Source organism: Sus scrofa, chromosome X, assembly GCF_000003025.6.
Source record: "Sus scrofa isolate TJ Tabasco breed Duroc chromosome X, Sscrofa11.1, whole genome shotgun sequence".
Lineage (NCBI taxonomy): Eukaryota > Metazoa > Chordata > Mammalia > Artiodactyla > Suidae > Sus > Sus scrofa.
In genome coordinates, this window is record NC_010461.5 from 92,625,855 (window position 1) to 92,650,951 (window position 25,097).

At 43.8% G+C, this 25,097-nt stretch overlaps 1 protein-coding gene across 7 annotated transcripts in view; it reads right to left on the bottom strand.

The window, feature by feature from the left end:
* Positions 1-22,018, bottom strand: part of AMOT (angiomotin) — a 65,878-nt gene extending 43,860 nt beyond the window's left edge. The window contains exons 1-4 of one of the 7 annotated variants that reach the window (XM_005673836.3): positions 21,576-22,008; positions 13,740-13,817; positions 6,931-7,078; positions 4,069-5,002 (exon numbers count right to left, since the gene is read on the bottom strand). In XM_005673836.3, the coding sequence (XP_005673893.1) occupies positions 4,069-4,940 (872 nt within the window). In that variant the 5' untranslated portion in view covers positions 4,941-5,002; positions 6,931-7,078; positions 13,740-13,817; positions 21,576-22,008. Of the gene's footprint in view, positions 1-1,142; positions 4,000-4,068; positions 5,003-6,930; positions 7,079-13,739; positions 13,818-14,176; positions 20,543-21,493; positions 21,513-21,575 lie in introns of those variants that run through there. The other 6 variants (XM_013986340.1, XM_021080789.1, XM_005673837.3 and 3 more) reach the window with 6 other exon arrangements.

Consider the following 25,097-nt stretch of genomic DNA (forward strand, 5'->3'; position numbering starts at 1 on the left):
GCAGCTCCCCTGGGTCCAGTCAGCCACCCAGACCTCTCTCTCTCTCTTATAGACTGGCCACCGGCCTCCCTCCTGCCTAGAGACAGCAAGGCCCCTCCAGGCCCTGGGCAGCAGATGGCCTCCCAGGGGCCTCAGCAAAGGGAAAAACCACAAGGTCCCTGGAAGGAGGTCTCCAGAGTCACATAAGCCCAGGATGGCAGTGGCCCTGGCCATGACTCTGGGCTCTGCCTACAGATAAGTGGAGAAAAGGCAGCTGGCCCTCAGGTTTCCCGGGGTTGGAAAAGGAAGCAGATTTCAGTGCACCGTGATGTTGGGAAAACCGAGGCAGTCCGTCCCTGGCAGGTTTGCAAACATGAAGCAAGGCTTGGGCAGTCGCAAAAGGAGAGAGAGCTCTCCAGCCAACGAACTCCATCTGGACTCCAGCATCCGCCCACCGCAAAAAAAGCAGGACCATATTAACACTCGTGTGAATTTCCCTTTGAGAGGAGGGGACGGAGGAAGGATGACAGGAGAGGGAGAGAGCTGGGAGAATGTCAGAGGAAGCAAAGCTACACTCCAGATTAAACACTAATAAAGGAAACTGACACAACATTGTAAGTCAACGATACTCTAATAACTTTTTAAAAAAAACAAAGCAAGAAAAGCAATAGCAGTAATAGTAATGACAAAGGTGGCAGCTGGGTGCATGGCACACTCCCCAGGTGCTGCCCAGGAGCAGGAATCTCTCCCCACTGACACATTAACCAGGAACCTCAACCTGCCTGTAGACAATAGAATCACATGATCCCATGGAAGCCCCGACCTGCCTCCCTGGCCCTTCTTCCCTCCCTTCATCCTTCTCCTTCCTAAGACTGCCCAGGCCCCTATTGCTCCGCAGGGCAGAGGCCAATGACCAAAATCAGCATCTCCCCAAAGTGGGGCTGGGGGCGGGGGTGGGGGGAATCCTTCCCAGAGACAGCTTTGAGACGCTAGAGGAAAGCAAAAGCAGATCCACTGAGCTGACCCAGCAACTTCCACACTGACCCCTCACTAGCCAGAGCCCCCCCCCACTCCCAGACACACACTGCCCCTCCCAACCCCCCCAACGCACACTGTACACTCCTGGCCTACACGTGTGCAAGCCCACACACGCACACTCTCACCAGAACAGGTGCCAACAGCCAGGAACCCAATTTATTCTCCCCACAGGAACTGTGCCTTTCCCAGGCTCTGTGATGGTCAATCTCTGAATCCTGGAGAGGGTTGCAAATTCCTGATTTTTTCTCTTGCACAACCAGCTCTGCTCTGAACTACAGAGTTAGGTCACCCTTAGATTCCACTAAACAAGGATTTCAAGAAACCTCAGATCTGGGCACGATTTCAACAACTGAAAGGAGGTGGCTGCTTTACAAACAGAGAGGATTTAATTTTTAAAAGCAGTTGATAAATATATAAACCCCGGATGCAGAAAAGGCTTGGCACTTAGAAAGACAGAGATTCAGAAAATGTTTGATTCTTCAGATGGCTCTGGCCTTATTTCCCATCTGGAGTTCTGGGCATTCAGGATATTTACTTTTTAAGTAGGGAGGAGGGCATAGGGAAGATGAAGTAATAAAAAAAGATTGTTTGTAACATTTTGTTCAATTGAACAGCAAATCTCTAGCATTTCACGGCACCTCCAAAGGCCAACAAAGGCTTTTTGAACGACAATTTGTTCAAAGAGCTTACTCTGCATCCTGATCTGCAATTTATGGATTAAGAACTAAGGATTTCGTCTTCTAATTGTTTAGTTCTGGCTACAGTTACCTGGAAAGGTACACACTGTCTAGCCAGTTGGTTAAAGGAAATAAAGGAGGAAAAATGGAGCCACCACCTAAAAGTGGTTCACTTCTGGAAAGCAATTCAACAACCTCCCTTCGCCAGTAATTTGTCAATAGGTGCCACACCCTCACCCCAGGCTCTACAAAAAATTTTATTGCCGGTTTGTCTGCTGCCAACCCAAAATTCACCAAGAGCATCTTCTGATTAGGATTGTTTTCAGTTTGATTATTCATTGAACGTACTCCTCTCCCACAGAAGAAAAAAAAAATCAACTCTGAGAGCAAACCTGTGTATTTAAGTGCCGCTCAAGAGAGGGTAATCAGCACGGCTCTGCTGCTTTTGGGGAGAGGAAGAGCAATCCACAGATAACCTAGGAGGGAGGAGAAAATACACATATCTTCCTGTCAAATATAGGCAGCTAAATTTCTCTGGTGGTTTAATGAGTATGGGAAGAAAAAAAAAATCCCTCTTTGGGCTCCTTAGTATTTATTTAGGCAGATCAAAGGGCTTTTCCAACTAGCTTCAAACACTGTGGGAGTCATTTCAGATCACAAACAATACTGGTGAATGAGTTCTGAAAATAGCTTTCCTGGGAGGGCGGGACATGGGCTGGGCGGGGCTTGGATCCTGTTCCATACCCCAGCCAACATACTCCCCTCCCATAAGGCCATAAGTGGGTACACCCTATCCACATACAGGAGGGAGCCCCAGAGACTCTTCTATGCTCATGAGAAGAGCAAAACCACCACCCCCCAGCTTCATTGACATTTTGCTGGCTTGGATGGGTTTCCACTAAGCTAAGCAGTCCAATGGACCAACACCCTGCCTGGGTCTTCCGTTTCAGTGGGCAGATGGGAATTGACTTCTTGCTCATTTAAACCGGAAGGGCCCTGTCCGTTACCCCATTTCCTGTTCCAAGCCACTTATCAGAAGTTAAGCTCCTGCCCTTTGAAAGCTGCACAGAGAAGGTTGAAAAAGGTTAGGAAATCAACTTGGGTTAAGGAAAAAAAATCCTAAACTGGTAAAGTTAGGGGTGGAGTCCAAAGTGAATTGCCTCTGGCTAAAAAAACCGGGAGGTGGGGAAAAAAAAAGAAATACCAGGAAATGCCAGGTGCATTCTCTTACCTTCACCCTACTCCACCCCCCTGACTGCCTTCTTTCTCTACTGAGTCACCCACTATACTACAAGCCAAGAGGCTCTTTCCGAAATGAGTGAGAAGGGAACAGGAGGCAAAAAGTCAGACATCAAGGAGATCCATCGGGGCTGTCAATGGAAAAAAGCCACCCATGATTAACCATGGTAATTAGGAATACCACACAGAACGGCCATCATTTTTGCCCAAGGTTGAAACGTCCCCTCTGTCCCATATGCTGAAATACTCCTGGTTGTAGACATGGCACTAGTCCTAACAATAAGAACAATGAACACAATCATGGAATCATAAGGTCTGGTTGATACGGCCATGAGTTAATGGGCCCCTGAATAATCCAGAAGCATATTTAGGGATTAATGAATATAAAAAAAGAGTCCTACTGAAGTTGATAGAAGTCATACAAATATTTTTTTCTTCTGCATTTTAGCTTCTGACCAAAACTTCTGTACGGTATGAGGCAAATTTAACTTAGGTGTTTAAAAGTATCACCAGCAACTAACACACTCTTGATGGAAGAAAGATGAAGCAGTCTAGACTTCATGACCTGCAAGGAAGTACAAGGCTAGTAACATTCTGAACCTGCACGTATGCAGTTCTCCCAACAATGATATCTGAATGTTTGTTTAGTGTCTGAGAGAATCACACTAATTCTGCAGGAAGATTTGTTCACAAAAATTCGTGAAGACAGTTTTGTGGAGGAGAAGAGATGAAAGGGATGGGATGTTCCAGACTAAAGTGCATTAAGATCATTTACTTCCTTTCAAAGAAGGCCTAAATAATGCACAAAAAGAGGAACACTGCCTCTTCCTTGAAGATCCTAGAAGACCAGACAGCAAAAAGCTGCTGAAATCAAGACTTGTGCTCCTGTCCTGCCACTAGGCAGCTGGGGCCACGCTCAACCTATAAAGTCAAAGGAATGTTAATACTGGACTAATAAGGACTGAGGAGGCTAGAGATTCAGGTTGGCAGGAAATTTATCAAGCTAGGGGCCAGCCATGCATCGCAGAGTTTATTACACCAAACACCTGCCCATTCCTTCCCTCCAGATTCCCAACACACAGCATAAGCTGGTTGGGGATGAGGTCAGGAAATGACAGAAAGGGAACTCTCTTACCTGGCTGCTCCATATTCAGGGGGATGCTGATACCTCATCAGTTGCCCCTCTGTTCTCCCTGGCTGGTTCAGACGATGCTCACTATAGAAGTGCCCTGGCTCTTGGGGCTTGCACACTACAGATTGGGGTGGCATGCCCTTGAAGGGATACTCTGGTGGGGGGCCTCGGTGTTCCATGCCCTTCAGGCTATGCTGGCTGGGAGGTGGCCCCTGGGCCTTGTAGAATTCACTGGAACTTGTGGGATTCTTGTAGAGGTCATTGGGTTGTGGTGGGGAGAGGGGAGCGCTGGTGACAGGTGGATGGGTCTTAACTCCACTGGTGGCCAGTGACATCTGCATGAGCCGTTCACTCAGGGAGCGAACGTGTCCCTGCTTAAGGTCTCGGAGTCCTTCATCCTGGTGCATCTTTCCAGGATTAAGTCGCTGAACTGATGGGCGGCCCTCAGTCCTCATCTTCTGGTTGGTCACTCCGGTGACGTAGAAGGCAGCTCCAACGCTGGCATGCTGCTGGCCCCGAAAGTACTGGGACTGGACCTTGGCTTCTTCATAGGTCGGGAGTTCTTCATTATTCTGCATTCGAGGGGAAAGCTGCTTCTCCATGATGATATTTTCTGACTGGATTTCCTGCCCCTGGGGTTCTTGTCGAGCAGCATGAGCCACGAGTTGTTGGTGGTGGTCTTGGGGGCTCAACACATCATTCTGAGGGCCTGGGTTCCCACTGCCACTGGGGAAAGGAGGTCCGTTCCCTGTGGCTTGCTGGTGTATGGCAAGCAAGTTGCGGTTTTCATTAGGATTGCCATAGCGAAGCTGCTCTTGTAGCAGACGCTGCAAAACCGTGGTTCCTCCACTTGGCTGTTCTTCAGAATTTCTCATCTCTATTGCTGGTGGTGCCTTGTGAAGAGAGAGAGAAATTGGGCACCTGGGCTGCCCTTGACCTGGGAAGGGGAAACAGGAAGCTTAACACCCAGTTGATGGATAAATCATTCCTCTAAAGGGGAAGAAAATGGGTATGGGGGGGTGTGGATTCCACTGTAGAAACAAAGTAGAGAATTGAATCTACAATTAATAGGTCAATTGTTGGCGACTTCTGGCTCTAGCATTGACATGATGAGGAACTTGGAGGCATAAGAGCCCTCTATTTCCTCTTTTACTTTTAGCATGGGTTAAATATTCAATCTCGACTTAACTCCTAAAAGCACTGGGGAAACCTGAAGTGTTCAAGTAGGGTGATCGGAGAGGGCAATTCTCCTAGGTCCCTCCTCACAAAGTTCATCTCTCTGTATTCTAATGAAATGAAAAATCCAACTCTTATGGTTGAGGCAGTAGGGGCAGGACCATAGGAGAAATCACCCCATAGGCAGGATCTATAATGCAGTTCAGAATGTAGAGGGAGCTACATAAAGCCAAATCATAACTAAAATAAGTAAAAAGTGAAGAGAGCTTGGCTTCACCAGATAGAAATGATCTCTGCTTGATGCAAATCATTTTCTCTGATCTCATAAAACTCTGAAATATAGCTCTTTTTTAAAAAATCCTTTTAGTATTGTCCACTTTGGATGCTCCTTGGCTTAACAAGAGAAGGGCTTGGGACAACTGTTATTGACAAAGTTTCTCTTTCAGCCATCCAGGAATGGTCATTGAGAATTTGTTGTTGTTGCTGCTGCTGTGGTGACTGTTGCTGTTGGGTAGGACGAGCTTAAAGGGGAAGCCCTCTTTCATTTGACATGTGCCTCTGATAGCATTTAGATATTGAAAAATAGAAAGGACATCCTTCTGGAAAGGGTATGGTTCCCATATTTCTGCCCCACTCCACCTAATTCTAGGGAAATGATATGAGTTGAGTGAAACACCTATCAGTAGTAAGACAACTTGAGATTCAAATTCTAATCATGCTATGGGTTTACAGGTTAACCTAGACAATTGAGTCCTCTTTTCTTTTCTTCTGTTTTCCCACCTGAAAATCAGTAGTAGGTGACCTCTCTCCTCTCTCTCTTTGCACAGGAGAGTATACACAAACTCATTAGAGGCTCATAAGATCTTTGGACAGAATCTCTGCTGTGTTCAGTACTGCAATTCACTACTAATATTCAATAGTAAAACTTTCCCTCCAAGGATCTTAAGTAGTATTGGAGAATGGACATGATGTTACAGAGAAAGTCACAGTCAGGTCAACCTAACCAGCCTCCGGTTCCTCGATGAGAACTTTGGAATCCTGGCTCCCAGGCCCTGCTTTCTTCTGATAATGAACTCATCTCCAGTCTCTCTGGAAACATGACCCCCTTTCCTTTAATCTTGCAGGGAGTGACCCGAAGATGTGTGTAGTAGATGGAGAAAGGTCACCTCCTTTCCTTTTGCATGATTACTGCTACCTGGTTTCCAATTGTTCTATGGAGCAGCATGACCCCACAGTTAACCTTCCAAAGGCCTTTTTAAATCCCCTTCATTATATTCTTTGGGGAAATGTACACCAAAAGGCAGAGCAACCTGCCCTTAGGTTCCCTTTCCCTCCCTCTCAGTGGCCCTCTGGGACTCTTGTATTTAAACTGTCAGATTGGGATTTTCTGTTAGGCTGACAAATAGAACATAAAAATCTCTTTTGGTTCCTGAAACTGGAAAGATGACTACTAAACGACTTCTCCTCTCTCTCAAAAAAGGAAAAGAAAAATAAATAAATAAACGGGAGCATGTGCGGTTAAAACAAACCCACTTAGAAACCCCTCCTGCAAAGCAGAGGGATTGAGACATTGAGCTGCCCCCGACTCTGAAGGGCATACCACCCCCTCCCACTCCACACCCGCCCCACCCTGCACACACACACAGGCTTACACACACACACCGACCCACACACACCGATGGTCCATACCTATTTCTGCTTTCTTTTAGGCTTAAAGCCTTGATCAGGATAGGGAATTCTTGCTTATGAGCAGCTCCAGAAACCGCAACGCAGATTCCCTCTCCCCTAACACTCAGGTTCAGGGTTAGCGCCGCCAAGAGTCCAACCACTGGTCACTCTGAAATGGTCAGGAGGGGGAGGGAGGGAGAAATAAAAACGTTTCTATGTTGCCATCAATGGCCAACAGTTAACCAAACCAGTCCTTAAAGGGATGACTTCTCCTCCCAGGTGCTTGCCTTGGATGTAAGTGGCAGAATCTGTTTCCAAAAGGACAAAAAGAAACCTCACTCTGCAGCAGCTAATTTCAGGGCGTCGGCCAGTCTCCAGGGGATGGAAACATTTGGGTCTGAGACTGGAAAAGATGGTTCTGTTCGAGCCTCACAGTCCTCAAGAGTCGCTGCTTCCATGCTGAGTTGGAATGGCAGGTGATGACAAAAGCCATAACCACTGTCACCTTTAGGGTGTGACCTTTCAACTGCTATATATCAGTAATAGGGCAGGTGGGGGAGGCTCACTGGCGCACATCCCAGAAGAGAAGGCAGTCATCAGAAGGTGGGTTTTTGGTCAAAAAAAGAACATTCGGTGAGGCTCAGGATTTAACCGCTACAGGCTCAGCTGGGCCAAAGAAAACCCAAACTTCTTTTCAACCAAATCATCAAGGTATTTCTCAAATCCTGGCTACTCCAGACATTTGCCAGCCTCATGCTGGAAAAAATGAGGGCCACCAAAGACACACAACCTACATTCCTGTCCTCACAGAGCTTACCATCTGTTCGACCGGCCATCCATTCTTACTGGGGTAGCAAGGCTGACTGTCTCTCTGCACACACAGCAGCAACTCTTGCTCAGCACTTCCACTGCCTCAGCCTCTCTGCCAACTAGGAAACTAGTAGACTCACATTATAGAAGACGAGATGCAAACGCCCACCAGATAGGGATTCGAGATAGTCCTCATTTCTAATTACCGCTTTGACCCACAGAAAAGCCCTGAAGGTCCACACAAAATGGTTATAAAACTGAGGGGTTTGTGTTTAGGTGAGAGGCACATGATCTACATTCTTTTTTTTTTTTGTCCTGGCTCAGCTATGACTCACTCATAACGCTTAAAGGAAAGCCTTTAATCTGCACCAGGGACGCCATTTGAGGAGCAAGGCAATGCAAAGGAAGCACACAAGCGTCTCTGTATTTTGGGAGCATGTCCAAAACATCAGAGTTTAAAAAAAAAGAATCCACAAAACCACACAGTGATTAATTTAACATTATTTCCTTGCAATGTTGCCAAAAATAAAGTGAACAGATAGAGAGTGAACAAACACGGAAATTTGTCTTTCCATCTTGCTTTGGTCCAACATGTAATCACAATCAAAAGCAAAATCATCTCCAATATACAAGGTAATTATTTTAGGGTGTCTCCCCCTCATTTCAAAAAAGAGGAACAACTTCTAATTGGAATCAAAGCTGGGCTGTTACAGAGCTATGGTAAATAACCGCCGTGCTTCCATTGTCCAATTTTGAACAAAACAGTTGTCTTTTTTTTTTTTCCAATTTAAACACACAGAAAACAGCCCAAAGCTTTTAAACTTGAGCCCCTGGTGAGAAACCACCATACAATTCTTTTCCAGTACTATTTAGATTCTTCATGCTGATTTTGACTGGCTTGCTCTTGACACCCAGCTCCTTACCAAGAAAACTTTACTTATCCAAAGTCTTACTCTTTTCCTTTAATGTTGTCCCCTCTCCTCCATATCCTTTTCAAAACCCAAATCACTTTATGTCAACCGGACACAGATTGTCCCTCCCCACCACCCCGCCCCCTGGCCTTTTTTGTTTCTGTTTAAAAGAGGAAAAGAAATCAGTCTTAGAAGAAAAAAAAAAAAAAAAACCTTTGCTGATTCCTCTCCAGTTTACTGATTTCCTTAAAGAACTTATGTTCATCTACATGTTAAGAGTCACATAAGAAGGAGAACACTACTCCATTTATTTATTAGAGAAAGGAAAAGATTCCTTGTCTCATGTGCAAGAACTAAAATAGTACGAACTCTGCAACCTTTAATCTGCCCACAGCTTTAATCACGCCACTGCCAGGGGTCTGACATCATCCTCAATCAATAAAATAACCTTGTTTCTCCTGGACAAACAGACTGTCCCTGAGGATATTTGATAGGGGAAGAAAGGATATCCGTGGTTCTCTCTTTAAAAATGCAATTAGAATCTATACATCTGACTCTATTGTAAGGACCACAGGGCAGCAAGGCCAAATCCTCACTCCATCTGCAGTCCCTGGCCTCTCCCAGTATACCTGAGAAGATGAGCTCAAACGAAACACATTAGTTGAGAGCCCAGACGTTTCCCAAGTTAAGTCTCAAAAAACCAACATTACAAAGGTGGCCAGAGCAGACCAAATTCCCACCCTTCAAATAAATTTTGAAATATGCCTATAAGGTCTTCTTTCTATCCCTTCTACTTCCTCCTTCTATTCAGCTCCTCCCTCACTCTACCAACCAGGATGAAGACTCTAAGTCTAGGAAACCTGTTCCTCTGCTAAATCTTGGTCAACATGTTTCATATCATTTTACTTCCAGGTAATGGAATGAAGCCAGTTCAATGTTTTCCCTATATCTATAGGCATGTATTTGTGCATAAAACAGACAAAACACACACACACACACACACACACACACACACACAAACCTCCCATACAAGGAGATGCAAAAAGGCCTACTGAATTCTCTCACGCCCCCTCACGTTGGTCTGTATTGTGGCCTGAAGTGTCCTAGAGAATACCTTTCCTAAGTGTCTTGCAATGCAGGATACTAATTTGCTTCTTTGGGGAAGTAAGAAACATGGTCCCTTTGCAGGTTATCCTTAAACTTTCAATGGATAATGAGCAGGCACAATAAATACCATGGTTAAGAGCCTGAATCTCATGTCACACTGCCCAAGTTCAAATCCTGGATCTATAGCTTGCTAACTGACCTCACAGATGTCTTTTGATGCCCCCAAGTCTCCATTTCATCACCTGCAAAATAGGGCTAATGGTGCTTATACCTCATAGTGTGGTTGTAAAGACTAAGGGAAGTAATCTATGTAAAGTGCTGAACACAGAGTCTGGTGCATATACTAAAGGCTCAATAAAAGTTAGTTATTAATCTTATTTCAAAGTGGTCTTTCTCTAGAAGAGTACAGCAATTTTATGAAGTTTTTTTTTTCTTTCTTTCTTTCAAACCCTTTATTAGTAACTCAGTCTTCCATGCAGGTGTCCTTAGAAAAGTAAAGGCCAGAACCAGAAAGACTCTTGGGAGACCATCTAGTGGTCCAACCCTCTCTTTCTATAAATGAAGATGCCAGAACTTAAAAGTGGTGGAAGCCAGGACCAGAAGGTGGGGGGGGAGGAGTGTTTGTTTGGCTTTTTAGGGCCACACCCCGTGGCATATGGAAGTTCCCAGGCTAGGGGTCAATCAGAGCTGCAGCTGCTGGCCTACACCATAGCCACAGCAACACCAGATCCGAGCCGCAATTGCAACCTACACCACAGCTCACAACAATGCTGAATCCTTAACCCATTGAGCGAGGCCAGAGATCGAACCCACACCCTCGTGGATAACAGTCAGGTTCGTTACTGCTGAGCCACCATGGGAACTCCAGAAGGCAGGTTTTATTACTCCCAGGGTAAGAACACTTCCACTACAGTATATTATCTAGCATATTAACTTGTACATAGAAGATGCTTAATAAACATTTATTAAATTGAATTGACTGTGGTTTTAAGAGATTATAAACCTGGCTTAATGCTACCACCAGTTTTCCAATTCCACTGGAAATAAATCGTTAATGGCGGGAGGGAAAATTCAAAGACATAAGAGGAGTATGGAGAAGGACCTTGCAAAATCTCTCCTCTTTAGGCCACAAAATGCAGGAAGGTTGGCTAGCAGTAGGAACCTTAACTGACCAACGTTTCCAGGCCCCCGCTCTAGGTCTTGTCAACATCATACCACTTGGCACTTGCCCTTATTTAAGTCTAGCCCCAGCTCAACAACAAGCTTTGAGTTGGCCCCACCTCTTTGCTCCTATCTCTACTTTTATCTAGGTTAGGCTGGAAAATCATTTTAAGAACCACAGTTAAGTCCTTGGCATTTCCAAATCTTAGGATCAGTGTCAGTTATTTGTTTCTCAGATGGCAACTCAAACACATGGTCAATTTCATGGCAGTTCTACTCTTCTGTACTCACTCAACTTGAACCTGTTCATAGGCGACAGGTGAATCACCCTAAAGTGTACATGAGCAGTGAAATACTGAGTAAGAAGGAGAATCCTATTGCCACCAGCCCCATCTCCCTCTACACACATTCCATTCCAAGGGAAGAAGAGATCACACTATCACCTCCCATTTCTTCTTGCCTCAGAAAAAGTAGAAGCTGTCCATGTAATCAGATTGAGTGTAAACAGAGAAGAATTGAAGGATATACCTAGAAGCTGCCCACTTTACCAACCTCCTGTCTTCAGTGACATACTACCCACTTTTATTTTTACTTTATTTTATAGTAATATAAGCACAACATGCAAATCTTTATAACAAAGAGAGAAAAAAAAAACACTCATAACCCCAGTACCTCAACCCAAGCACTGTAAGCATTATAGAATATTTCCTCTAGCTTTCTTTCGATGTGTTTTTGTGTATTTACAAAGCAATGAAATATTAAGGTACATATCATTTTGGATCCTACATTTCACTTAATCATAAGCACTTTGTCCATGTTGTGGCATAGAGTTCCTAGCAAACACTGCAATGGCTGTGTAATAGTCCATGAAATGAGTGTATCAAGATTCACTAACCCATTCTCCAATTATTGAGACATTTAAATTGCTTTCAATTTTCTGCTAGTCTAAATAATGTTACAAAAACATCTTTGTGATTTAGCCTTTTTCTTTCAATATTTTGGATTATTTCCTAATGATAGAATCCCAGAAGTGAAATTAATGGGTCAAGGAACATGAATGTTTTCAGACAACCCACTTTAAAAAGAAAGAAAACTAACAAAACACCAAAGCCCCATGAAATCTCTCCTTCATTTAATGAAAAGTTCTCTTGCTCCCATTTTTCCACCAGGGCCGAGCAGGACTCCTGGGAGGGAAAGAAGCCAAGAGAAGCAGTGTAGTATCCTAGTGGCTTGTGAAATGGCAGAGTGGAATGTGGGCTCCCCTGTGAATCCAGCTTGCATGCACTTGCCCCAAATTGCCACCCGGCCAAGAAGCTAATTAGTAAAAGCATCAGGTGGGTGAGAACAGGTTCATGGCCTGTAATGGCTTATATCATGTTTCATTTTTGCCCTTGGAAAGATCCAACAGTCAGCTCGAAGACATTCAGTTCTAGTGACCTAATCTGCTACATTCTGAGAATTAAATTTCCTCATTTTTAGAACCAATCTTCAATAAGTTTCCAAGGGTAGCTGGCTATATAGAATTAAGCATATATGACCAAATGAGCCTGTGTATGTACCTCTATTTTCAACCACAGTTAAGGAGGCACATTTAAGGTCAGCCTTGCTTAATATTATATGACTAAGTGGCACCTGTCTTAAATGGTCAGTGTGTTATAGACAGTGGTTTATTTGCAGATCCGACTGTAAAAGTCATCCAGTCCTGAGGCCGGGGAGGCAAACGGCCAGAGATGCCCCTGGCTTAGCAAGAGCAGACACAACAAGCATTTCTTTCCTGAGCTGTTTAGTCAGAACTCTCAGAAGAGGGCTGTTCTGCTCTCCACCTTCTCCTTGAAGATTTTTCCCTGACCCTTCTCCACCTTCCCCCTGACCCCAACCCTGCTCAACAGAGAAAATTTACTCTCTCTTCTCTGTTTTCCAACTGGACTTTGTATACATCTCTAAGACAATACTTATCGCACCATATTTTCCACATATGTTTATTCAGCACTTACTATAGCCAGGCACTGCACAGGCCCTAGGGTGGAAAAAAAACGGGAAATAAAAGAGTCCAGTCCTCAAGGTGCTTCCAGTCAAGCTGAGGGCACCCAATCCAATAGGAAACCAGAGGTATGAGAAGAATGCTCTGGCAATGCAGAGGACTCTGCAAAAACTCTGGGCCACTTGACCAAAGCTTCCCAGAGGGGAACAAAAACCCCATGAATTGAGTAGGAGACATGGAATCTGATAACCAATGCTGGGAAGGTTGGAAAGAGAAGAGTCAAATGTAGGTTGAGCTATATCTTTGGGAGTTATTAACCAATGGATAAGAGCTAAGGTCAGAGAGCGGGCCAGATCATATAGGAGTAGGGACAGAACAGAACTAAGGATGAAAGTAAGGACAGACCCCTGAAAAAAGTGATAATTCAAAGGTCAGGTACTTTGCAAATGTGGGCGTGAGAGAGCAATTCCTTTATTTCCTGCATGGCTTTTCCCTCATATACCTTCAATCTAGACCTTGTGGTACACTGCTCCAGGGACAGAAGCCCCTGGTTGCAATGCAGAGAGAAAAAAGAAAGCTAATTCTTGTCTTTTATGCTTTTAAGTACCCAGGAAGAAACCACTGTAATAGGTTGAGCCAGAAATGGAAGTTGCTAGACTGAAAGATCTGAGAGGGCATGGGCTGGGCACATGATTTTCCTCTTGTATCCTTCCGAACACCTAAAACATTAACTGGTACATAAAATATGCTGGATAAATGCATTTTGAGGAAATTACTTTCCAAAGACTTTGCTAGAGGAAACAGAAAGAGAAGAAAAGGAATGCAAGATAATAGACTAACAGTAACAATAATACTCTTACCTTAAGTTTCTCAGCCTTTCTTCTAAGGAGACAAAAGCTCTTTCACTTCTGTTGTCTTATTTGTCCTTCTCTGCAGCTCTGTGAGGAAATAAAGGCTGGTGTGATTAATTCCATTTTACAACTGGGAAGCTTAAGTCCAGGACAGATAGCTAATGATAATTAATTTGACCAAGGTTTCACTCTGGCTCACCAGTGCGGCCAGGATCAGAACCCAAGTCTTGTGAGTTCCCGCACTGTGCTGGATTACAAGACACAAACTTCTACAGAACTGACTCTCCAATTATGAAGAGGACAGTTCACAGGAGAAATTAATTAGGAAGGCAGATTCCCTCAGGACTCCAACAGTCTCTTGAGCAAGCCAGTGCGCAGCACCTATAAGAAAATATCTAAGGTGTTTCCCCATACCAACAGTGGAATGGCTCAAAGTAGTAACTCACAGTGGTGCTCCACTAACATAACTGGGAACTCCCTGTTTTGTGGTATCCCTTTTGAAGGGAGCCCCATTGGTCTTCAGTCTGGTTTTTGTGCCTGAGTGGGGCTCAGGTGCTGACTGCAGGTGTGGCATCCAGCAGGTGCATGGACAGAAGCCAGCATTTCATATCTTCATACCAAAGGGCCTGAGTCACTCCCCAAAGGCAGCGGCTCCTCCTCCCTCTGACTTGCAAGCTCCAGGAACTGGTCTTGACTGAGTTGCCACGGCAAAACTCAATCTAGACCCTATCTTCTCAGGAAGGGCTAGGGTGAAATCAGTCAAACTACAAATCGGAAAACCCAGCCAACTTCTCCACTTACTCTCCAGAACTAGTGCAGGCACATGCCATGGGTATAGCCCCAGAGAATATGTGTACAGGATGACTGTCTCCTACTAGTTATGGGGAAAGGAGGACCACAGCAGACTCATTACATTTTTAGCTACAGAGCACTTATTCTATTGTAAATGGCCTTGACCCCTCAGGAGCAAGTATTCATTCCCCTAAATAAGATGGAGTACACTGGTAGAAAGTGCTAGAAATCCTGCACTCCGGTTCCCATCACAACCATTCTCCTCCAGGCTGCCAAAGAAGAACCCCTTAGCCTAGTTCCAGAAAGTACCACGTGGGAAAAGTCACCACATTGTCCTAATGGAAGCCTAACTGAAAGCTTGAGTTCTAAGGGGTAAAGGAGGGAGGGGGTCATCAAAATTTTCTTAGCTCCAAAATTTGTTTGCTTTAAAAAAAAAAAAAAGCAATTTCCCCCCCCCCACATACACACACTCACACAGCAAAGAGAAACTAATTGTAGGAGAAAAAAAATACCCAAATGTTACCTTAATAAAATGGTTTATTGTCATTTATCATATTTCTCCAGTTCATATGGGAGACTCAAATTAATAAGCTTTGGTTTACAGCCCATGATCCAGAAAGTAAAACCAGCTTACTAAACTAAAATGCAATCACTGTATATATAGAGAGTGAGAGAAAAATCTGAATGGAAAACCTAAATGTAATAACGAGGAAATTAGGTTTCTTCAAAATAGGTAATCTAAATAATTTTCCCCATCTGTGATTTTTATCTTAGTTTGCTATCACATAGAAAAGAATGTCATTAATTCAATGCAAATCCATGCCCCTTGAAAACAACCAAAATGAGTAAGTGATGTACTAATTAGCTTCCTAATGGGGAAGGTTTTAATTGAACCATTCTATAACAACCTTCATGAAAGTTTCCAGGGCAACTTCATAAAAGGATGTCAAACCTGGCCCATATTTTTATCCCCTTAAAAATAATTCTCAATGCATAGAAACACAGAAAGCCTATTTCTCTTCAATGCTGTTAACACTCAGGCCACTACATTTTCTGATGTCAGCAATCTCCTTCCCACAAATATTCCAAGTATGCACCACCGTCATTCTCCTTTCAATTATGTGGTTTCTCTGCTCCTTTACTGATTGAGTCCAGGCCTCTGGGATAATGAGAAGCATGTGCAGGGAAAATATGCTCTTAAAAAACACATACATCAGTTTCATCTGCATTATGAAGGAGGGGGAGATCATTTGTCCATATCAAAAGGATCAAAATGTAAAGTTTGCTAGGGGATATATAAAGGGGAAAAAAAACAGATCAGCATCAATGCCTAAAGCTGAGGGGCAGTTATTGTGATCCGAAGCAACAGCAAAGAGAATAAAGAGGACCCTCCCCCTCCACCCTTTCTAGCTTGGCCACATTTATATTTAATGTTATCTTAATGTTGCTTTGGGGGGTATTTAAGTTCTGACATACGCATGGAAATGAGCCACGAATTATACAGCAAGCATAAATATTCCATCATTAATAAAAACCAGCTGTGTATAAAACACTACGATGGCTGGGTTTCAGTTACTGGCTATCATCAGTATGTGTCACAAGCAAATATTACTCAAAACTTTCTCCCTTAAAACACACACACACAGAGACAGATACATGCAGAAATTTTCTTTACTCCTTTTTTTCGGAAGGGCTTTGAAGAACTCACTGATCTCTATGGCACATTCCAACTAATGTCTCTTTTTGAAGTTATTTTTCATCACCCCAGCAGATGCTAGAGTCCTCTTATTAGAACTTCAACTTACCATATAGGATGAAAATGTTTAATTTTTTTAATAAAAGCTAAAAGGGTCAATAATACAAGTATTGGGACAATCAATTATAGTCAGCAAGGGAATGAGGCACCAAAGGGCACTGTATGTTATAAGAGAGCAAAGCTCATTAAAAGTGAACACCTGCTCAGGACCCTATAATAAGCCTGCTCTGCCATCATGCAGACACCTTCCATCCAATGACCTCGAAACATGTGCCCGATATGAAGCATACCTAAACACCTCTGTGAAATATTAATATCCTTACTTCCCAGAAGGGTAACTGAAGCGTAGAGCAGCTAATTCATTTACCCTTGGTCACATGGCAAGTCAGAAAAAGGGTTGGGCAGAGAAACCCAGAGGCTGGCTTCAAGTCACACAGTCTAATGATACTTCATGGAGTTGAGGCAATAGTAAAAGTGACTTAACACATGTCCGGTAAAGTCTATGGAGTCTTTTTTTTTTTTTTTAAAAAAAGCAGATTTTCAAAAATCCCATTAGGAGATATTAGCAAATATATCCTTCTGCATTTTCCCCATGAACACATAAACAATGTACCTGTATTAACTCGGTACTTTCTAAGTACTATAAACCCATAATTCTGGTTAATGAAATTTAATCTAATGGATGAAGAGCCACTGGTTTTCAGGAATGAGTCCATCCAAAATTAAAGATCATATGTATGTTATATCTTCATTATCAAAGGAAAGTTAAAGGACCATATATATGAACTTTCACTCTACATGGTGAAGCAAAAATGAAGAACCCGTTATGTGTGGGTTACCCTGCTATACCTACATGTCTTTCATTTAATTATCTAAGGCCCTTAGTTTCCTTGCTATTATTTATTCTAATTTAAACCTACTACTTTCAAAGCTATAAAAAAATATGCGCTTCCCTGCTTTTCCTTTCTCATTCAGTAGATTTCATAGTCTTACTCAAATTTGTACTCTCTTGAGATCTCATGATACAGTGATCTAAGAATCATCGCTAATGATTTAGACAAAGTAAACAGTGAACGCTACTTTTCTTTTTGCTTACAAAAATGGGGGAAGAGTAACAGGAGGTTAAGGGCGAAGAATTAACAGGCTTGCTAGATACAAAACACCTCTAAATTAAAGAAATGGTTTAGGGATTACTTATTAAATCTGTTAGTTTCTCCTGGCACTGGAGGAACAAACATATGTGATTGCTCCTACATTCTCAGTCAGGTTCTGACTTCATTCCTTCGCATAGGTTTACAAAGCTAAGTCCATGGTGGGCCCTTGTGTCTGATTTAAAAGGAACATCATACGTTTCTGTGACCAGCACTCTGTAAAATCCATGTAAGTGCAAAAACAAGGACTTGAAAAGAACTAGGAAAAATGAAAGCAGGTGATCTGTTAGGAGAATGGGATTCTTGATGAAGTTTGGGCCAGGGTCTTAGCTTTTTAATTTGATATGTTGTTAAAATAGAAAACACAATGCACTTAGATTGATATATTGATATATCCTTACTGGGTTTGTTTGGGTTTTGTTTTTTTTTACATCCAGGTGAGTGCATGATTGTATTTCTAACAACTGTTGCACCTCATTCCAGTAGGAATCATTCACTTTCACACCAGAAACTGAGACCTAAGAAGAGAACCATAAACTTTTGAAAACTGGTTCTCGAAATCACCCTGTCCAATCCCACACAATTTACAGAGGAGGAAACTTGCAAAGGCTGGTAAACTGAGTTAGAGTTGGGCCCAGAGCCATGTCCCTCTCACCAGTAGACTCACTAGGAAAGTTTGCTGTGGATTCTTTGATTTAAAATGCATGAGTTGCTGTTATTTTCAACAGCCTTGCTAGATACATGAACAGAATATCTGAAAAATTGTTCTGGATCCTTGGGTTATTCAAGTATGATAACTGGAATTTACATCCTTTACTTCTCTGGGATAGAGTCCCACCCTTAGATTTATCAAAATCCAAAAAGTCTGATATAGTTCCAGAAAGTCATACTAGCTCTCTTCTAAAAGGGGATGTAGGCTGGGACTAAATGTGGCCAGCATTATTACAAGCCAGAATGATTTAGACAATTAACTCCATGCCATGTAACAAAAAGATTTCAGAGGCCAAATAATGGTCTCACTCAATTCAGGCAATAATCATTACAACAAAATTCTAATGCCTTCCTTTATGCAATAAATATGTTTCTGAGCAGTCCCAGAATTTTTACATACCAAGTCATACCATAGTTCAAAGGCACTAACTAGGAAAGCTAGTTCTTTCAAAGAAAACTATAGTGGATTCTTTTATAAAGCAAATGACCTCCTATTTTCCTTTTTTCTTTTTGTTTCTAGTTCAGATTTTGTGTGTTGTGTGTGGAAGGGGAGACTTCCCTTCTTTCTCTGTGTTAAAAGGGGTCAGAAGCCCACCATGGAGGAGAGTAATGCGGTATGGGCAGCTTATTTAATGCCCCTTTAGTTCCTGGGACCAAATTCTAACCTTTGACTTGGGGGTGGGACCCTAAATTTTTGACCAAAGTCCACAAAAGGCAGCAAGGAACGAAGAAGTAAGCAAGACTAAAGACAACACGTCATAGTAAACCACCAACAAAAATTCCTGGGGACAGGAAATCAATGGAGAACAATTCAAAACAAATTGGTTTAGTCCCAAGCTAATTAACTTGTCAAGCAGATCTCCAAACCCACTGAATCCATGGGGGAAAGAGGTGATGTAATAGGAGATTTGGGAACATTTACCCATTTACCATCCTAAAAGGCTCAGCCACGACCACACACACCTCTCTCCACTCCTTTCAGTGGGTTTAAGCTGGGCTTAATGGGTGCAAAGGACAATTTCTTCCAGACAGTCCCTAAGAATAGACTGTTCTCATGCATTCCAAATGCTCAGTCTCCATGGAGGAGGCTACCTGGTCACAAACATTTCTCAAGAGGGAATATATCCTCAACACCTCTTCATTGGTAACACCCCCACCCCAATAGAACAAAACAATTTCTAACCATCCTGAGAACTTCGGGGCACTTTTTTTTGGAGGGGGGAAGAAAAGAAATCTTAAGAGGGGAGTAGGAGAGTGTGAGAAACTCCTCTTGTCTCCAAATGGAAAAAAGGCCTTAAAAAGCTGGATCAAAGGAAGAAAGGGGGATGGGGGAGAGAGGCTGCTTAATTACAAAGACACCCTTTTAAAGAAGGCGCGGGCCCTGGGAGAGGGCTCTTAGGAGAGGCACAGAAGCAGATGTACCCACTTAGAATTCTGGCACTCAATGGGACCTCAAGGTCATAGCATCCATCCCTCTGCTTTCTGAATAGACTGTTCTTAAGGCATTCTAGAAAGAGACTGATTCGTTCTTTACAAAACTTCAGAAAAAGCAACCACACAAAATGCTTGGGGAGGGTTCATTAGTCTATAAATCCTATTTCATAAACCGGAAATGAGATTTCAATTTCCAAGTCCAAAAGAGTATTGAATGTGAACTTTAAAATTCCCTTCGAAAATCTTTTAAATAGGTAAACAGAGCCGCAATTTCTCACGTAAAAGTTACTCTCTATATAAGTATGGTCAGAGGTTTACTTCGTATCTTGTCTATGAAGTAAGAAAAAGCACTTTCAATTTTACGGAGCCACAGACTTTTCCAAAGAAAGAAGTATCTTAAAATGAGGTATGAGGTAGTGCCAGAAAGTGTCTGCAAATGACACCGGATAAACCCATACAGAATAGCTGGAACCTGAGTTATCATCTGTAAATAGATGCAACTACTCTACAACCACCTGGCTATTAAAATGTCCCAGGCCAGTTATAAAATCTAGTTTGGTCAGGCCAACTTTTCCTTCCCAGCCGATCTGAAATATGATAGCCTTTAAAATTGTCACCCTGTAGCATTCCTTCACTCCTTCCTGCTTTCTTTTCCCCCATTAAAATCAACCAACGAAATTAGGTAAAAATATAAGTAAATAATATGTTCCCAAATAAGCAATGCGTTGAGGACCTCTTGGTAATAGGTCTTCAAGCACCACCATTCTTATGAGTTTGCCATGCTTACTCAATAGGAGGTAGATGGGAGATGGGTAAAGATTTATCCCACTTCCAAAATGGTATTTCAAACTATTCTTAGCTACTAAATGAGGGTGCTGAAAGGTCTAACTGAGAAAGCTTCACAAAGGCTGTCCTGAGAAAGGACTTTTCACAAAGCCTAGTTCAAGGAGACTTAAATACCCTGAGCCCTCCATTATTGAAGATTATGGTGACTAATTATCTTCCTTTCTGAATGGGAGAAGAGGGTTATATTTTTAAAAGTTTTAATTTGCCTCCCAACTTCCACTCTTTATGGGGGTGGGGGAGGAGAGGGAGGAGGAAGGAAAACTAAATTAGACACTCCAAGGTGTCAGAAAATTCTTTCCAAAATGCATGCTAGAGATTGGAATGCTGTTTCTCACAAACTGTCCCTTCCCTCTCTCATTTAATTGTATTTAGTCCCTTGCTGCAAATTATTATTATATTATTATTAGCGGCAATTTACCAGGGAAAGCTCAGTCTATAAAAGACTGTCACTTTCCCTCTCACTTTTTGCCTTCTTTTCATTTTCATACACTGATAAGCCCATCTTGCTGTTGAAGAACCATCATATAGTGACCCAGGCTTGGGACCCTCAAGCACCTGCAAGATCCAATAAAACTAGTTACTAACATCTGTAGTGGCAACCCCCTCCTCACCACACACACACACACACACACACACACACACACACAAACACATATATATATATACCTAAAAGAGTGTAGCATTGTAGATCACTTCAGACTAACTTCAAGAATTCACAGCCCCCAGGGAGGGGAGTGTGAGCCGCCAGCTCAACCCCAAGCATTTAGGAGTAAGCATCTAACAATCTGAGATAAGCCTGGACATTCCTGATGAGTTAAATCCTACTAGACCTCAAGTTCCCTCTGGTCTTTAATTCCTTTTGTGCTTAATTACCTAGAGACCTACAAGGACCCCAGGAAGCAAGAGAGTAAAAGTACCATCGAGTGGTGGTACCCGTTAGCATCTTTGTGGGACTGGAAAGGAGCGCACACTCTTTAACCTATTTAACTTGCTGCACATCCAGGAAAACTCGCGGCCAGCTGCAAAGAAAGTAGAACACACAGGCATCCCCACACGCATCTAGATTGACTCACTCATGCTGAGGTTACGATCAAGTTCATGCCACCATGGATTCCTGCCCCAGATCCCCGCGAAAAGTAACCACGCGTCTCCTACCCCTGTAAGCAACGAAGACAAGGTGACGACTCTGCTCGCTCAAGAGGCTTCCGTCCCAGGCCGGAGGCCAGGGATGGGCAGGAGGGAAGCCCCAACTCCCGGCTGCTCCCCTCCTCGCTGCTCGGTCCGGGCTCTCCTTGGTGGCAGTGGACAAGCAGGATACCGGGCCGGAGGGTGGAGCAGCGGATGGTCGGAGGCGAGACAGACTGGAGGTGGGGGTGGAGGAGGCGGTGAGAACTAAGAGAAGATGAGGCGAAAGGGAGCGGAGATGGAGGAATAAATCAGGGGGTCTACCAGCTTGGGCAGCCAGAAATCTCCTCGGAAGGAAGGGGCGTGACTGCGATCAAGGCAGCTCCTGGGCAAAGGATTGGAGGTAGGGGAGGGGGACGAATGGGTGGCTTTTCTTCTTGCGGTGAGCGGCAAGGACCGCCCAGGAGAGGGGGGGGGAAGGGGAGGTGGACTAGGGAGTGGGGCGGAGTAGAGGGCGGGGAAAGAAGGAAGGGAGTAGCTTGGACGGGGTTGGGGGGGGGAGAGGCGGAGCCAGGGGGCGGGGAAGTTTCAAACAATTGAACGCCAGGGTCGGCCGCTAGGCGAAAGCCGGGGTTGCACTCTCTGGTCCTTCCACTAACCCGGCTCGACTCGGTTACAGTACCCCTGAGAGTCTACACAAGGACTGACTGGGAGGAAGGAAAGGGTTTTGCAAAGACTCCAATAATAGTGTACGGCAACTGCGCAGCGGAGTCGCGTGGGAGAACCAGTGCAGCTCCCCGCCCCACAGCGGGAGGAAGAAAAACAAATAATAGAAACGCTGAAAAGCAGCTTCAGGCAAAGCTTGCTTAAAATAATGCAGGAAGGAGCAGCGCTCCTCCGTTTTCCTTCCCCTCTTGCTTCCTATGACCAGCAGGCCCCCACCCAGGTCGCAACTATGCGAGACACCCTCCTTTCTTCCTCCGCTCCCCCAGCCACCCCCTTCCTCCCCCGCGCCACCCTACGTCCCCGCCCCGCTCCCGCGGCTGGCCGCGCTGGCCGCTAGGGTGGCGGGGGCGGGGCTCTGCGGAGCCTCCGCCTCTTGGGCGGGCAGGAAGGGCCGGCTTGGGCGGAGCCGGCCCGGAGGAGTAAGTCCCACCCACCATTCTTTGGCAGTTCCCGGTTGGCGACTCCTGGCCTAGGGTTCGCTTGCGATTGGTCACTTGCGTCGTCGATCCGATCCTTTTGTCCCACCCGCCCTCAAAATTAATAAAACTAAACAAGCGGCTATTGTCTAGCTCTCGGTTCTTCCCCAGCTATTGCTGCGGAAAGAAAGATGAGACGCTTGGTCTCTCAGTCTCCTAAGAGAGTGCGATAGAGTGTTGGCCGGCTCTAGTACACCTTTGTGGCACTGCTCGGCCCTCTGGGAATAGGTAACTTTTCTTCCTCCCTAATTCTTTAGCCCAAGAGGAGGAAAAAAAGTACGAGAAGTGTCAATGTGGCGTTCACATTTCCAGGCTGCGAAAAATTGGTATTGCTTAAAGAACACAGGGTTGAGAACAGCCGCTCAGGACACTGAAAATCAACCATTTTACAACCAGGAAACGAAACCACAAAGAAATTGAATAACCTGGAATTTGGAACTAAGGGAAAAACTCACTTCGAACTCAAGCACTTATCAGCTAGTTGTGTGACTTTAAGTCCCTTAATTTCTATGAGCCTTAATTTTCCCATCTGTAAATAAAAGGCTATAAGATGTGTCCTATTAACTTAATGGCACTGGTATATGAAAATAAAATGAATTGTGTGTGAAAACTCCGTAAACCACAAAGCGCTCCGCACGTGTATGGGTTCCTACTTGTGTTTGTCACCTGGTGGAGATTTTTACAAGTGTTTGGGAATCAAATATTCTGCTCATCTGTTTTAAGCTTTCATAGCCAAGGTGTGTAGGTTTATTTTAAAAAGTCAATTCTTTTCCTACAGGTTTGGGAAAGGATATGACGGCTCCCTGAGGTTAGAATAATAAATTACTCCTTTTCTAACTAGGGTAGATGAGATTTCTTTTTAAAACCGTTCTGTAGTGGCACCACAACCTAACTCTATTGTGGTACTGGTCCTGAAAGAGGAAATCATACTGTGTATCTCCAAAGAGAACCTGAGAAAACAAATATGAAGGAACATTTACCATGGAAACCACCATTCTCTACAGATCCATATTTCCTAGAAAACACTACAAGCAGGAAGCAAGTCTAAATGTAAGGCTCTGACAATGGAGAGCTATTTTAATGAATTCATGCCAGTGAGAAAGTGACACCCAGTTCAAGCCTGCCTAACGTGAGGCTTCCGAGGGGCCATGGACCAATGTATGCAAGAGAAAGTGTGTTCAAAGGAAATACCATCTCACCATGAACAGGATCCCAGAATAGAACAGAGTGGGGGAAAAGTAATGGTGTAGTCTCAGTGTGCAGAGTTGAAAGATTCAGAATCAAGAGCATGGGCAAAAATGGATTCTTGGTATGATTAAGTTTATGTGTGAGGTGAAATTATCTGGGTGATTTTTCGTGGGGAACGTCATATTTTTGAGTGTTAAAAACGTGGAGATAACTGATTTGTGAAGTAAAAAGAGATTATTCCAGACCTGTTTGGAGGGGGGAACAGCAGAGCTGGAGAGGGTAGGTCTATGCTGTGCACACTGCTATTGATCAGAATAGCAATGAAACATTTGCTAAAATTAACAATGCTATTAAAGGGGGAAAAGTAAAATATGCAGGTGGTAAAATGAAAACAGTACTGAAAGTAGGACCATAAATAGTTCCTCTAGACCACTCTGTTCTTATAATCCCTTTCTCCCCCTCTCTCCTTGCTTGCCTGTAATCTTCAAAACATTTTTTTTTTTTTTGGCTGCAATCGAAGCATGTCGAAGTCCCCAGGCCAGGGATCAAACCTGTGCCTCGGAAGCAACCTGAGCCACAGCAGCGACAGGGCAGGATCCTTAACCCGCTATGCCAGAAGGGAACTCCTTCAAAATATATTATTTACACACACACACTTTGCATTTCTTTACTCAGGAATGTCTCTTAAATATCCTTCCATCTCAGGATAACTTCCTTTACCTCATTCTTTCTCATGAGAGTCCACTGTGATGTTGTCTAGATGTGCCCAAATTCTTTTGCTCACTCCCCTATTGAGAGGTGATTGAGGCCACTTCCCATCTTTTGCCCTTACAGTAGAGGCTGGGAAACAAATCCTAGTAGCAAAGGCCCGGTGCCTTTGTTTGCAGAATGCCTTCCCCCAGCCATGAAGTTGTCCTCCAGAGACTTTTCCAAACTTGACTCCCCCACAGCTACCGGGCCTTCATACAATGGAAACCCTTAAAACACTTAATTCCTTTAATGTTTCCCCTCCCTCCTCAAATCCTGCCTTGGGCATTGCCGATCTCCAATTTTGAATTTTGCTGTGGCACAGCAGAGGATGGCCCTGAATTTAATGGTGGACCAGGCCCCCTGTGAGTCACTTTCTTAGCCTGTGACTAACAACAGGTTTTTTGCTACCTCG